We start from the raw sequence: 16,549 nt of genomic DNA on the forward strand, positions 1-16,549 counted from the left end.
GTCGTCTTGCTGACTGTTGGTGACCTGCCCTACTGTCTGCTACCTATGGCCAGACTGCCTATACTGTCTGGGGAAGACTCAGCTGTCTGCTTCCTTGACCTGGGACCCAGTGGCTCTCGTGAGTTGAAGGACTCCCAGTATATTAACTGTTCCACGGAAGTGAGTTGAACTGAGCCCTCTTTACAAAGTACCCACATGGCCCTGGCAAGGAAAAAGGTTCCCCATCCCTGCTCTAGCATAAGGATCAGGATGAGGCCCAGGGGCATAAGCATGAGTAAAAAAGAACAGGAATCTGGTGCAGACCACAACTGATGCCCCAGAGACCAGAGGGCTCAAAGATAAAGGAGAAGGAAACAATCTTCATGATCTGCACTAGACAAGGAAGGCTTTATGGGGAGAAGAGAAGTTGCACTCGACCCTAATGACAACACAAGACAATACTTAATAGTATTGACTAAGTGCTAGGCAATAATCTAAGTGCTTTGTACATATTAGCTCATAGAATCAGCTTGATTTCAGATGAGGACTATATAACACAAAAGTACTCAATAACTCACCCAAGAACCCACAAGAATAAAATGGTAAGCCCAAGCAGTTAAGCTTCAAAGACCATGTTCTTGAATACCATATTACGTAACAGAGAACTTAAGGATTTGTTCACTCAGACAGTTGCATATTTGGCCCAGTATCTCTGCTCACGGGAGAAACCTAAGGAGGTAAGGACTGGTGACATTTCATGAGACTAAAAAGTCCTCGCCATCAGGGCAACAGTCCTTGCTTCCCCAAAGCTGTTTGTTATAGTTTGTCTCCAAATCTTAGGGTTCTTCATGTCCATCTTCTCTCTCTGGTAAAATGTCCTTTATGCTCAGTGCCATGTCTTATTCTTCTCAGAGTTACAGGACGTGGTACACATGTTCATTAGATAGATGGTGGATAAATGACTGAACAAATAGGAGAACGCATACCTAAGTGCTCGCTACAAGAATGACATAAAAACTGCAAGCCAATATTAGGGTTTTTTGGAATACAAAGTCTTCAAATACTTATAATGCATCATATTTACAGTAAAAAATTTTTCAGTAGAAAATAATTGCTCAGCGACCTGTAGTAGGATTTTTCTCATCATAACTCAGGGACCCTACCTTGCTGAGATCATCAAATGGCTGATTACCGGCATTTCCCTTTTCAATTATGTTCATTAGATCAGTGTGAAACTTCTTTGCATTCAGAAAAACAAGTGGACTGTTTACGGAGATAATTTTCACCTGTTGTAAGATTTCCTTTGGGGAAATAAAAAAGATGCATTCAGAACTCCAAGTTATGTAAACGAGAATAGGTATATCTAATGTATCTAATGTGTCTAAATCAAACAAGGTTCAATGTCTCTTGACTGTGAAAACAACCTTTCAGCTAACATCTTCATTGTTAAAATTTATTAGGAAATTAAATCTTCTATCCATCTCCTTAAGAGAAAGGAGTACTTGTTCTTCACTAAGAGATATCAGTAACTATGAGTCAGACTTTAAGCCCCTCAGAAAGTACCCCCTAATCTGACAGAATGGGCTTGGGGGAGCAGCAGCCAGTGTTGGATTCCCCATTCAGCAAGATAAGCACAGATTTACTTATGCTTACTTACCAACACGTAGTGAACAATTTCATATTATTTCACCACATTGAAGATTCTGTGTTAACTCCATAGCATCTTTCTACATAATCAAAGCCTCTTTGCAAATTATAATCCCTGGCAGAGATGGAGTGCTCCATGGCAAAATAAGCACAAGCTTACTTGTGCTTACTTATTAATCTGTAGAGCACAGATGCTTAACATACTTTATATCTTTACGTCTCATGGTGACACTGTGTGAAATTGTTCTCAGCAGATTAATAAGTAAACACAAGTAAGCCTGTGCTTACTATATTTATTGTAATCCAATTCTGGCAGCAGTGTAGAATGCTCAAACGGTGCCAAGATGACCTACCCTGCCAAAATTGCCTCTTCCACTCAATCTCCCAAGTTTAAAAACAAATTAACCAATAGCATTTGTAAAAGATGAAAATGTGGACTAGAGGGTCATCCATCAGTCATTTACTTCCAAATGACATCGCTTTCCTTTGGCTGATATAAAACCCTCGGAGTGATTTATAGTCCTAAAAGGAGAGCAATAAAGAGAGGTACTCTCAGAATATAGATTCCCTGTAGAAAGGCCTAGGCTACGTTTAATTGTCGAGGGGTAGATGAGAGATGCAGAAAGAGAAAAGTTTCAGAACCAAGGTACTCTGCGTTGGCCATGTTGCTCCAGGTTTGTCAGCCAGTGAGTGGTGGGGTGTAATTAAAACCATCTTCCCTATGACCTTTGGGAGAGGTGTCTAAACTAGAAATTGAGAGGATAGTAAATTCTAAGAAATGATGGTGCCTTACTCACTAAATAAAACAACAGACCCAAGGCATCAGTACTCACATAAAAGAGAAGATAACAAGAAGAGCAATGTGTGCACACAGGGGACATACAGGAAGGAGAGAGATTATTAGGCATGTGAATTCAGAAAATTTCTTTAACATCTTTGCTTTTTATCTTTAAAGATAAAAAGACATGTAGATGTTTAAATTGGATAATATTAAAAGTTGTCACTCTACAAGATGGACTGAACTCTAGAAAACGAGGAGATTTGCTACAAATAACCCAGGAGGGGAAGAAAAACCAATACAAAAAAAACCCACACAAAAATCCCTTTGTTTTAAATTTAATCAAGAGTAAACTTCTTAACCAAAAATAAAACATCAAAATACTGAGTCCTGTCCTATTGAGTTATCACTAAGCACTAAATCTTAAATTGCCCCGCTGATTATACCACGTGGTTGTGGTAATGTGTTGTTTTAAGACAATAAGAAGAAGTTAAGCATTGTTGAAGAATTGTCCCTGCGGTTAGGTTCTGTTGGGTTTCTGATTATAGATACATAATAATCAGAAAGCGAATGCTGTCTGGTCCTGCGCCATGCTCACAATGGTTGTCAGCCTTCAGTCCATTTTGGCAGCCACTGTGCCGTCCACCTCTTAGAAGTCTTCCTCTGTTTCACTGACCCGCTACTCAATCTGACGTCCTGTCCCGGCAATGGTCCCTCCTGTAGGCTTTCTTTCTTTTTTAAATACTTTTATTGGGGACTCTTGCAGCTCTTATCACAATCCATACATTCCTCCAGTGTGTCAAGCACATTTGCACATACACCACCATCATCATTTTCAAAGCATTCTCTTCCCACTTGAGCCTGATATCCACGCCCATTTCTTTCCCCTTCCCCCACACCCACCCTCCCTCATGAACACTTGATAAGTTATAGATTATTTTTTCCAAAGCTTACATCATCCTCCGTCTCCCCTCGCCCACTTTTCCATTATCCGTGCCCCTGGGAGGGGGTTCTAGATTGATCCTTGTGATCGGTTCCCCTGTACTCATTCATTCTTTGTTCCTTCCTTCCTTAACTTTTTATTGTGATTTGAGTGAAAGTTTACAGAACAGATTGGTTTTCCTTGCAACAATTTGCACATTTTCATGATACTCTGTTATCCCCACAATTGGTCAGCACGCTCCAATTTCTCCCTGTTTCTATTCCTTCTTCTTTCTAATCCCTTCCTGCCTTCTGGGCTTTTTCCTACTGCTGGTTTGATCTCAAATGGTTAGATGTTCTAAGGAGTGCTTACCACTCCAGTGTTAATGTTGAGCCCCAGGGGAGGAGGGGTGGGAGCTCATTTCCAGACCTGAAGGGTGATGAAGGGTCAAATTCTCAAGACTTCTACCATTCTCTTTCCAGACCAATCATCCTGGTCTCTTTTATGATTTTGAGTTCTGTCCCACATATTTCTCCCATTCTATCCAGAACCTTCTAAAATGATCTGTTCCAGAACATTTGGTAGTGGCAGCTGGATACCATCTAGTTCTTTTGTTCTTAAGAGTTAAAAAAGACTGAAGTTTATATGGCCCATTGGACTTTTTGTTTCTGTTTTTGCTTGTGTCTTTGATTGTCTTCATTCTTCGCTGCTTCACCTGAAGAAAGAACAACGGTTGCACTTCCAAGAACTGCTCACTATTAACACCCCCTGTCTCTATTGGACAAAGTTGGGGGTGGAATATTGTCTTTGTAAACTACATTGTGCCAATTGAGTTAACTGTCCCCAAAAGAGTGGCCCTAATCCCCCAAAGCAATGGATGTATTACTTCAAAGTGTTTGGTTATGATACTCATTCCTCCTGATAACAAGTGTAAAGTACATGAGATGAAGTCTCACTCTCCCTCCTTCTAAGGATCATTTTTGCTCTCCTTTTTTCAAGACAGACTTGTTAATTTTTCTGGAAATCTATGGTAAATTCAATATTCTTAGCCAACACCATAATCAGTTCTTCTTTGGACGTTCTATTAATTGTCCAACTTTGCCTGCATGTGAGTTGATTGAAAGCAACAGACTTGGGGGCAGAAGTATCTCTGCCCTCGATGTTAATAGCTTTGCTTTTTATCACTTTCAATTAGTCTTTTAAAGCAGATTTGCCCATTTTATTAAGTCTTTTAATTTGTAGACTCCTGCTTCCATGGGTATTGATTATGGAGCCAAGTAAAACAAAATCTGATAACTTCAATTATTTTCTCTATTTATTATGGCATTTCTTATTATTCCAGTTGTAAGGATTTTAAAAAAAAATTATGCACGGGTGCAATCCAAACTGAAAGCTATAGTCTTTGATCTTTGTCAGTAAAGTGCTTCAAACTTTCTTCATCTTCAGTATTTTGTCAACTGAAAATCACAGATTATTAATTGGTCTGTCTCTAATCTTGATGCCAACCTTTTTTTCCCGCCTTGCCCAGTTTGTCAGGTAATTTGCTCCACATACAGACTGGATAAGTACAGTAAAAGAATATAACCCTGGAACACTCCTCTCCTGACTTTCAACCATGCAACATTTGAATGATTTGCCTCTTGGTCTATGTACTGATCCCACATGTGCACAATTGCATCTTCTGAAATTTACATTATCAGCAATGTTGTTTATAGTTTGTTAAGATCAAAACAGTTATGTCTTTGGATAGTCAATAAAACACAAGTAAATATTCAAATATTCTTTACTTTCAGCTAAGTTCCATCTGACATCAACAATGATATCCCATGTTCTTTCTACATATCCTCTTCTGAATCCAGCTTGAATTTCTGGCAACAACCAATCGATTTACTGCTACAATGTTTCAATAATCCTCAGCAACATTTATATTCATGTGATATTAACAATATTCTCCAATAATTTCCACATTTTGTTGGATCACCTGTTTTTAGAGTGGGCATAAATACAGTCAGGTAACTGGCTTCACAATTTTGTGGCATACACAAATGAATACTTCCAGCACTGCATCCATTTGTTGAAGCATCTCACTTATTATTCTGCCCTTTTTGTGGCCTTCCTTTCACCATGCCTTCAGAGCAGCGTGCATTTCTCTCCTTTCCATTTCTTGGTGATGTTGCCTACTGTGGGGATTTTAGTTTTCTTTATTATTCCTCAAATGGATGAATGTCAGAAGAAGGTTTATTTGTGTTTTATTGACTATAATAAGGAATTTGACTGAACGTATGCACTTCATTGTGTTTATATGGAATCTGACACGGACCAACACATAGTCACTTGAACAGAAAAAGGGAATATTGCATCTTGTAAAATCAGGAAGGGTGTGTTGTCAGGGTTGTATCTTTTCACCACACTTAATCAATTTATATGTTGAGAAAATAGTACAAGAAGCTAGACTAGCATTTGTAAGATTTGTTAACAACTTGCTACGTACAGATATCAATCACAACCTTGCTTGCTGAAAGTGAGGACGACTTGAAGCACTTGCTAATGCAGATGAAGGACTACAGCCTTCGGTGCGGATTATACAGTGGGAGCCCGAGATACATTTGTGGGAACTAAAGAGGAAACAAGCCTCCAGTAATCTCCCTCTCTCTACAAATGAGGGAGGGGAAGAAAGTGGTTATTAAGCAGAGTGATTGGGGAGCTGAGTCCAGAAGATCAACAGTTAAAATTTTGTCAGCTAATCGCCATGTTGACACACACTGGTTTTCAACATTTTCTATATTTTTGTTTTGTTCATATTAGGGTTTATCTCAGAAGTGTTTTATATCATTGGGGTCACCATCTTGAATTTGTGTTTTATGTTTTTCTGTTTTTTCAGTATATGAAACCCAGGATTGATGAATCTATAGGTACAGCTAGCAGAATAAGGGTTTCTGGGTGGGAGGGGGATACAGTGGAGAGGGGCTTATAAAATAGAGATAGTGTCAAGGAGTTCAGGAAGGAAAGAATGTTTGGAATCTAGTTGTGGTAAAAATTGTACAATACTGCTTGGTGTGATTGAACTACGGAATTATATGATAAAATCCCAATTATTTTTTAATGCTACTTGAAAAAAAATCCTCTTAACTGGAGCAACATACATCATCATGACAAGTGGAAAAAATATTGATGTTGCCAAGAATTTCATCTTGCTTGGATCCATGGTCAATGTTCATAGAAGTAACAATCAATAAAAATAATCAAATGACACATTGGCCAAATTGGTTGTACAAGACCTCTTTAAGGAATTAAAGAACAAGGGTGTCCCTTTGAAGATTTAGGGGTGCCTGTCCCAAGCCAGGCCATTTCCAATCCCGTCATGCATGTGAAAGCTAGACAGTGCAAAAAGGAAGACGGAAGAAGAACTGGTATATTTTAGTGATGGTTTGATAAGAATACTGGATTGTCAGAAAATACACAAATCTGCCTTGGAAAAATTACAGCTAGAATACTCCTTAGAAATGAGAATGATGAGATTTCATGTTAATACACTTTGGATGTGTCACTGAGAGAGAACAGCCCCTGGGAAATGACCCCATGCTTGGGAAGTAGGTCAGCAAAAAAAGAGGAAGAGCCTCAAGGAATTGAATTGCTACAGTGGCGGCAACACTGGGCTCTCAGAGTTTTGCCTACCACATCTGTGACCGTGGCACAAAACCGGGGAGTTTCCTCTTTAGTGCACAGGCTCATGTTGAGTTGGATCCAGCTCAACAACACCTAACAACAACAAATACGTTCAAGAACAAGTCTTAGAATCTCTTCTAACATCCATTTTGGTTTTTTCTTCCTTCCTTCCTTTCTTTCTTGTCCTTTTAATGACCTTTTGATGCCAGCCCACAACTTGTCTCGTTTTTAGTCATTAGTGTCTAGTGCATCAAATCTGCTCTTGAAATGATCTCTCAATTTAGGTGAGATATTTTCAAGGGTGTGTTCTGACTCTTGTGGCCTTGTTTCAATTTGTTTCAGCTCCGACTTGAACGAGTAGGGGAGTAGTTGATGGTGTGTTCCTCAGTTGAACCTTGGCCTTGTTCTGACTTTTGATATTGAGTTTCTCTCTCTTCTTTTTTTTCCCCCAGTTGTAGTCAATTTGATTCCTGTGTATTCTGTCTGGGGAGGTCTGTGTATATAGTCACCATTTGTGTTGAAAAAGGTATTTCCAATGAATAGGCCATTGTCCTTGGAAAAGTATATCTTGTGATTGCTGGTTTTGTTAAATAATAGAGATATTAATAGTTCTAAAACAGGAATTCTCAATGAGGTTGACAGTACTGAGCGGGAAGAAATCTCCCTAATTGGGAAAGCATATTTCACATGAAAAGGATTTGGGAAAGTAATAGTGGAGGAAAGGAACATGACTGCATTTTGTTTAAGTTATAATTAAACAGTGAGATGTGGTAGTCTATTAAAATTTATATTTTCTTTTTTTTTAAATCAATTTATTGGGGCTCATACAATTCACCACAATACATATATCAATTGTGTAAAGCACTTCTATACATTTGTTGCCCTCATTATTCACAAAATTCACTTGCCTCTTGGGTTCCCGGAATCAGCTCGTTTTCCTTTTTCCCCCTCCCCCTCCCTCCCTCTGCCCCCCTCCCCCATGCACCCTTGATAATTTATAAATTATTATTATATCTTATATTACACTGCCTGGCGTCTCCCTTCACCTACCCCTCTGCTGCCTGTCCCCCAGAGAGGAGGTTATATGTAGCTCCCTGTGATCAACTCCCCCTTTCTACACCCCCCCCTTCCCTCCTGGTATCGCCACTGTCACCCCTGGTCCTTAGGGGTTCATCTGTACTAGATTCCCTACATTTCCAATTCCCATCTGTACCACTGTGCATCATCTGGTCTAACCAGGTCTGCAAGGCAGAATTGGGGTCATGGTAGTTGGGGGGAGGAAGCGTTTAAGAACTAGAGGAAGGTTGTGGGTTTCATTATTGCTATACTGAACCCTAAGTGACTCATCTCCCCACTACCCCTCTGCAAGGTATCTCCAGTTGTCTAGAGATGGGCATTGGGTCCCCATCATGCGCCACCCTCATTGACGAGAATATGATTCCTCCCCGCCTTTGGTGTTTGAAGCCTGGTCCCTTTGGCCCTTCATGATCACACATGTTGGTGTGCTGCTTCCATGTGGGCTTTGTTGCTTCTGGGCTAGATGGCCGTTTGTTTACTTTCAAGCCTTTAAGTCCCCAGACGCTATAGGTCTCGATAGTGGACACCATCAGCCTTCTTCACCACACTTACTTATGCACATATTCGTCTTCAGCATTTCTGTGGGTAAGGTGGTCACACAATGATGGTTTTTGTTCTTTGGTGTCTGCTGCCTGTTCCCTTCAACACCTCGTGTTCGCAGAGTTTTCATGAGACATTTAGTTCTCATTTCATTCACTAGTGTAAATTCTGTCTCAAGATAAGGATTAGACAGAATTTATAAACTAGTTGGGTCTTTGCTTTAGAAAAGTTGAACCCTAAATTCAATTTTACATCAAAGTTAAGAATGTCGATACACAAAGGATCCCAGGGGCACGACGCTTCAGTCTGGGACTTCAAATGAACACTGAATTCCCATCAAAATGTTAAGGAAAAAGACAAGGTATAGGACAAGGACATCAAGGTAGCATTTGTGGAAATTTCCTTCTAACGACCTAAGCTCAAACATGTCTCCCTTGGAAGGAAGCCTGTCCATGCTTATTAACCACACAAGTCGATCTTTTCCACAAGCCCTGGATATCACAGACTCGAGGCTCCTCTCCTTCACGTCTACTTGGAACAAGCCCTGACTGGGGTCATTTTAGTGAAGGCCAGCTCTTGCTGTTCTAAAGGGAGTCATGAGGTGCTGAAGCAAGTGAACATGAAAAAACAAAGGGGGTGCCGGGGAGAGGTTAATCAAACATTTATAAAGCAGGTTTAAAGGGAGGCCAATTTTTAGAAACTGGCAGAAAATTCACATCAACATTTTTCTCCTCACTTTAAACTGGTTTGGTCATTTCTGGGAACAGGAAACTAAATTGACACAATCGATTGTCCTGTCTAGGCATGGCCAGGGTAGGGCAATTTATGTTAGCTGTAAAAGATGTCCACTGTGCAAAACATTGGACCTACCAGCTTTTCTTAACCATTGAACTTAATGACCCTCTGCTAATATGATTTCACTGATTGAGGATAAAAATTAAAAATTATAATTAAACAAATAATTGTTAGAAACCTGTTTTGTTTTATCTCCCTTCCCACTTTCTATCTTCTTCCAGCACATAATTCAGAATGGACTGTTAGCTTAGGGTGCAAGTTTCATGTAACTAACTAAGTAAGAGAACGGGTATTTCCAAATGCCAAATCTTATCTGGCCAGGAATTTACTGGCCATGTGGACATACTATAGTCTTGTCAGCATGTTAATATGAGGAGGGGTTTTGTTTTGTCTTGTTTATTCCTGACTAAGGATCACCATATGTGTGGTATCTCATTTGTGTCATTAAAAGTCCCTACCTCATTAAAAATGAATTATTCTTCTTTTAAATGTCATAATTCATCTGCTTCTTATGATATCTTAAAACAATCTGACTCATAAAAATATCAATAACTGCACAGAAGAAAAAGAAAACTAAACTTACACCATCCATTTCTGTCTTCACTTTAAATTCCATTTCTTTCATGTTTTTTATACTCACAGTCTTTGCTCTAAAATTAAGGAAAATAGAAAATAAAGCAAGTCAGTTCTTAATCACAATATAAGCATAAAGAAACAGAAAGGATGCCATTTTACCTGAATGATTAGATGGCATCTGAACTGACTTAGATTCTATGAACCATTTGTTCAGAAAGCACTGTGCAATCTATGCGTCTGTGTATGCTCAGCATTGAATGAAACAAAGGGGACTTCAAAGGAGAAATTCATCAATGTAATTCATCTCATTTGACTTCCCAAGACTTTATACCACTAGCCACAAACAGAAAATTTTTAAAAAAAGAACTGCAAAAGATAAAAGGCTAGATTGTATGCATGTTTAACAAACTCTTCTTTTAATGAAAGGAAATAAAGACAGAATGAAAGCCATTAAAGCTAGGAATTTATGGATCTATACAGATTTTATACAGATAGACTCTGTAGAAGTAAAACTTTGCAATTTTAAGAACATGTTATTTCATGAAAAATTCCACGGGCAGGATCAGAAGTGAGTAGAGCATGCGCACAAGATGAGGGCTGGGAACAAAGGGAGCTCATTGGCCAAGAGTGGAGGATGGTTTACAGATGCTCAAGAAAGACAGACCAAGGGAGAGGTTTGTGTTCCTCAAAATGTTATCTTGAAATATTTTTATTAGGTATTTATCTGGCCTCTGAAAAGGAAAACTTACTTAGGTTATTTAATTTCCCAAATAATTAATCCTCTTACTATGGGTCTGTGTATCTATGATATTGATTACTGCTTTCTCTCGTGCAATACAAGAATACAAACTATGGGATAGAGTATATGGGTGTTGAGCTAACTTATTTACTTTAATTGTAGTTGTTATTGTTTAGTGCCAATAAGTCAATGGCAGCTCATATTGACCCCTAAGTGACAGAATCGACTGCCTCATAGGGCTTTCTAATGGGGGAAATCTTTGTGGAAGTAGATCATCAGTTCTTTCTCCACTGCGTAGTTTTAAACCACCAACCTTTGGATTAGCTGTCAAGCACTTAACTGATGTATCACCAGGTAGATATTGAAATTTACAGTAATAACAGGATATTTCTCTTCATAGAGATCAACGATGTTATAGAACTTTTTTATCTATTTGCATATAATATTCTAATACCAAGTAAAACAAGAGATTGTAGTACTCTCATGTAAGAACCAGAAGTAACCAGCAACATCCTCAGAGCTGCTGCTCTACCATAATAAACAGTGCACGCAGATAAGATCTTACCTTGGGAAGCGTGCGATCACTATAGCTATGGTACAGACAACACCAAACAGCAGTCCCACATTGGCAGCAAAACATATTGTAAATATGTACGTACTGACCCATATGCCCTGAAAGAGAAGCAGGAAATGGGGTCCATTGAGTCTTTCTTTCTCGGGATCACTAAACCCTTTACAACCTTACTTACAATATTCCTTTGACCAAACCGATCTACAAAGAATGTATTCATAATTGGCAAGCAGATCCCAGGAAGATAGCAACAAATTCTGGCTCCATCAAACTCCGTGACAGAGGTGGCAAAATTCATTTATTTCAGTATACTGAGAGAGTACAGCATCAGGATTGGAGGAAGGCTTATGATCAGCCGACGACCTACAGAGGACGCAGTCCTCTTGCTGAAAACAAAAAGAACTTGAAGCAATTACTGATGAAGAGCCAAGACTTCTACCTCAATGTAAAGAAAACAAGCTCCTCACGCTGGACCAATAAGCAAAATTGTGACAAATAGAGAAATTATTGAATCCATCAAGGATTTAATTTTAGTTAGATTCACATTCAATGTCCATGATGCCAGAGGTCAAAATTTCAAATGATGTATTACAATGGAAAAATGTGCTACAAAAGGCCTCTTTAAACTGTTAAAGAGCAAAAATAATCATTTTGAGAACTAGCATATGCCTGATTCATGTCATACCATGAACCAAGCCCATGGTATTTTTCAAGCTCTTCAACTGCACATGAAAGCCGCACAATGAATAAGGAAGACCAGAGAATACTGAGTGTATTTGAATTATGGTACAGGCATGAGATATTTAAAGTATCATGGAGTGGCAGGAAAAGAAACACATTTTTATTAGACATACAGCCAGAATGCTCTTTAGAAGTGAGGTTGGCAAGTTTACCTAGGGTGGGTTAGAAATGGTATTTAAGGGGATCCGTCCCTGGAGAAGGCCATCGTGTTTTGTGAAAACAGAGGGTCAGTGAAAACGTGGACGAGCCTCTGTGAGATGGAGGGACACAGTGGCTGCACAGTGAACTCAACCACAGCAATGATTCTAGGATGACGCACGGCGTTCGGATGTGCGGAGGGTCACTGAGTTGTAACTGGTTTGATGGCAACTAACAACGCTTAGTATAATACTCAGTAAAAACCATCCTAATGACCTGTGAACAGTTGATGCTCACGGTTCAAAAGCATGTCAAAATTCCCCCAAGCTTTCTTACTTCCTGAAAGAGCCTTGGTGGCACAGTGGTTCTGAGGCGGGCTGCTAACCTCTAGGTCAGCAGTTTGAAACCATCCCCAGCTCCATGGGAGAAAGACAAGAGTTACAGCTTCAGAAACTGTGTCCTGCAGGGTTGCTGTGAGTCGGTCACTGCACGGCAGTGGTGGTGGTGCTCTCACTTAACAGTATCACAAGCAATTGTTTGCAGACGATTCTGTTTGTAGACGTTACTATCAATTTCGTTTTCCTAAGATGTCTATAATTAAAATGACAAATTTGGTTTAAGCCAAGTTTAAAATAGCTAAATCTAATACTGTTACTATCACTTTTTTTGACCAACCACTATAAATATCATTATAATTTTATTTGCAAGGGGCTATTTAGGAAGAAAACTGAAAACCAGGACCAATTCAGTCCTTGGGAACATTTCAAAAGATTGTAACTGCTTTTCTTTTAGTTGGATTTCCAAGATTATTGTAGTTTTGTCTACCACCTGGAATTACAATTTGCAACCAGATATTTTATTATACTTGGCAGTGCTAAGCTTTTAACTAAACAAAAATATCTTCAGAAGCAATATAATTTGTGAATCCAGAAGGTTATATTTTCTACCCATGGAATCCTCCATTTATCAAGTAGCACAACAACAAAATTTCAAAGCCCTGTCCAATTACCTATATTGCTTTGCATATCCATACAATTCTGAACGGATTCCTTTCTGTCCCTGGAGCTGACTTCTCACTGGAAAACAACTGCAACCCCGATGAAAGAACAAGAAACTCTTCTAGAAGCTAATAGAAGCTAATAGAATCTAAGAGACTCAAATAGAATCTAATAGAAGCTAATAGAATCAAACAGAATCTAAGAGAATCTAATGAAACCTAATAGAAGCTAATAGAATCAAATAGAATCTAATAGAGACCTACCATCTTGTTATATTCTTTATTTGTGTGGGGCTTTGTTTCCCCTAGACAGGTGGAAACAAATGTATCTATAGGGTATTCTTAAAATGCTCCTTCTTTCTGTGTATTACTTATTCATACTGAGGCCTGAGTGGTTCTTAATAAAAGGGTGTTTTTAAAATGCCGAACCTTGGAAGCAAATCAAGAGATTTTTGTCTATAAATTTCCTCTTGGTATAGAAGTAACAAACATTCTGGAGTAAAAGCTAAAATATATTTTAAATGATTCTCATGTTAAAAATCCATTTTGTACAAATATAATACTAAGTAAGTACTTAATATCCAATCATTCCCAGGCAGTCATCCATTGAGATGTTTTCTTTTATTCAAGTGGATGCACAGTCAAAATGTTCTATTTGTATGTACTGTACTTTTCCCCCTCCTAATGTATTACACAACATTTAGTCATAGACAAAATAGCATTGAAAGTTTTTGATCATGACTTCCAACTCCCATGATTACTCTGAACCTTCCTTTCCCCAAGTACTAACTGAACCTGCACGAGCAGGGCAGGGGCCGACCTCACTGAAAGCTTTAAGTCCAGTTCCTCCTGCCAAGCCTCCATGATTTAATTTAGGCCAGGGAATAGAGGAAACTGGTCCTAGCCATTTAAAGAACCACAGAGACCCAAGGCCAGGATTCTTCAGTGCAGCCAAAATTTTTCCTAGCATCTGGTTCTCTTTTAAAAGCATATTTACTCTCCCACATCACCGTCTATTGTAAGGTTCATCAAGTACTTAGTCATTTCCCTATGATACATTTATAACATATATGTACATATACTGGAAATTAATCACATAGGTCAGTAAATAATTCCATTGGTTAGAATAATCCCAATACAGTACTGTTCAATGATTCCTGATACAGATCCAAATGCTAGCTGTTTGCAACTTATTTATCTGTTTTCTGATTGTAAAACCTTTGCTAGCCTGTACCAGAATCACCCTTCTAAAGATAAATGTGGATTTCAGATTTAGGTAGTATATTAAAGGCATTTTTGTTCTACGCCCCTCTAATGACTCTATGGGGAGAAGGAATTTAGCTTTAGTGATACTAAGAGATGGTCAAAACTCTTAGCCAAAAAATATCAGGCAGATGTGACAAGCACTGTGAAATTTGGATCATAATTAAGAAAAGTGCTGAAAATGGATAAATACCTCCTCAGAATTCAATCAATTATATATATTATATATATATATATATGTATATCCATGAAGGTCATAATCTTGAAAAGCTTATATAACATTTTGATAAAACATAACAACAACAACAAAACCACTCACTGCCATCAGCTAATGCTGACCCACAGCAACCCGATATGGATACGAACTCTCAACTAGGTGCAAGAGTTGGTCACCAGAGAAGTGGGAAAGACATCCAGAGATATTTCATTTAAAACCATGTAACTGCAGTTAAGGTGAAATGCCACTTGTATTGCAAACCAACTTCCTAACCAGAGGCGAAGCAAGATAAATAATGGAGAGGGGACAATGTCAGCACACCAGAAAGTCTGACCAATGAGTCTGCCTCAGACTATAAGCCTAACTCAAAATTGTAGACTGCTCCACACTTTACTTCCTGGCCACCTCCTAACATTTTTTCAACAAATAGCTAAATTCATTAAAAATGCGTATAAAAGTCGCAAGGGAATCAGAAAGTGATTAGAAATAGAAAAAGAAAAAAGGTAATAAAATAAAGACAGAATAGTTTCATACATATGATGGGCCATATAGTCGCAGGAAGCAAACATCAAAGTGGACACAGAGCTGCAAAGAAATGCTACATTAAAAATAGAAAACCTGCAGAAATAAAATGTAAACTGGAAAGAATTCCAGAATAAAAGACTAGAAATGAAAATCATATACCCATAAAAAATCATATTTAAAGCAAAAAAAGCCATTGGTTTTAACTGTAGATACATAATCAGAGCTGTTTTATAGTCTACAGAGACTACACACAAAGTAATCTAAATAAGTGTGCAATAACATATACCATATATACTCCAGAATAAGACGACCCAAATATCAGCCAAGGCACCTAATTTTACCACAAAAACTGCATTAAAAATGTGCTGAAAAACTTAGCTTGTACATGAGTATACACGGTAGACATAAAAAAAATACGAGGGATGAAGCACCAATTCATAATTGTGACTCATGAAAAAGACACCAGAAGACAGTCAAACCAAAGCCAAACCTGCCCTGCAGTCAATTCGGACTCATCGTGACCCTACAGGACAGCGTCCCATGCCCCTTTCAGGGCCAAGGCAGCAAAAAGCACCTTCTCCTACAAAGTAGCTGGTAGATTCAAACTGCTAACCTTGCACTTAGCAGCACAATTCATAATCAACTATGCCACCAGGGTGCCTCAGCAGAACATAAACATTTGAAAACAGACAAAGTTCAATATAGTAGAGAAAAAAATACATTTTTTCCCTTCTGAAATAAGATAGATGATATTCAGAGAACTTTGGTACAACAATAGATGTTCAACAACAGATATTCTGATTGCATTAGCAAACTTAAAATGGTAAACAAAAGAAACCTCATGGAGCAACCAGTTAGAAAAACTAAGTCATGTAGAAAATCACTTGGCTTGTGATTTTCCTGCATTATCCACTGGTGCCAGAAGATAATGCCAAGTCTACAGGGTCCAGAGAGAAAGCAAATATAATCCAAGCACCTTAGACCTTCCTTCCAGTACAAAGAAAACAGCAGATTAATTTCATTATGAGTTTTTCTTAGAAAATTACTTGGTGCTGACATACAGAAAACAAAGAGATGACATTACATAAATAACTCAGGAAGGAAAACATGTGTTTTTATTAAGGCTAAAGGTAAGCACTAACTCCATTTAAACAAAAGAATCTTCTTCACTCTGTACTTCAATACATGAAGTCATCTTCTTTGGATGCACCTCATTGGAAACATCAAAGTCATCTAGACTCTGACTTACTTTATAAAATATATTTACTTAAACATTCTCAATACTTAAAAAACCTATTTCTTCTTGATCCTCATGGTCTTCCTCGTATGTTTTTTTTGTTTTGTTTTAATCATTTTATTAGGGGCTCATACAACTCTT

General features: G+C 38.4%; 1 protein-coding gene across 1 annotated transcript in view; it reads right to left on the reverse strand.

Moving 5' to 3' along the window:
- SLC26A7 (solute carrier family 26 member 7) overlaps positions 1 to 16,549 on the reverse strand; it is a 136,978-nt gene that overhangs the window by 25,454 nt on the left and 94,975 nt on the right. The window contains exons 9-11 of the mRNA XM_004697718.2: positions 11,285 to 11,391; positions 9,988 to 10,054; positions 1,143 to 1,280 (exon numbers count right to left, since the gene is read on the reverse strand). Coding sequence (XP_004697775.1) covers positions 1,143 to 1,280; positions 9,988 to 10,054; positions 11,285 to 11,391 — 312 coding nt within the window. The remainder of the gene's footprint in view (positions 1 to 1,142; positions 1,281 to 9,987; positions 10,055 to 11,284; positions 11,392 to 16,549) is intronic.

The sequence above is a fragment of the Echinops telfairi genome, unplaced genomic scaffold (genome assembly GCF_000313985.2).
Source record: "Echinops telfairi isolate 266 unplaced genomic scaffold, ASM31398v2 ScPeMD7_1;HRSCAF=3_0, whole genome shotgun sequence".
Classification (NCBI taxonomy): Eukaryota; Metazoa; Chordata; class Mammalia; order Afrosoricida; family Tenrecidae; genus Echinops; species Echinops telfairi.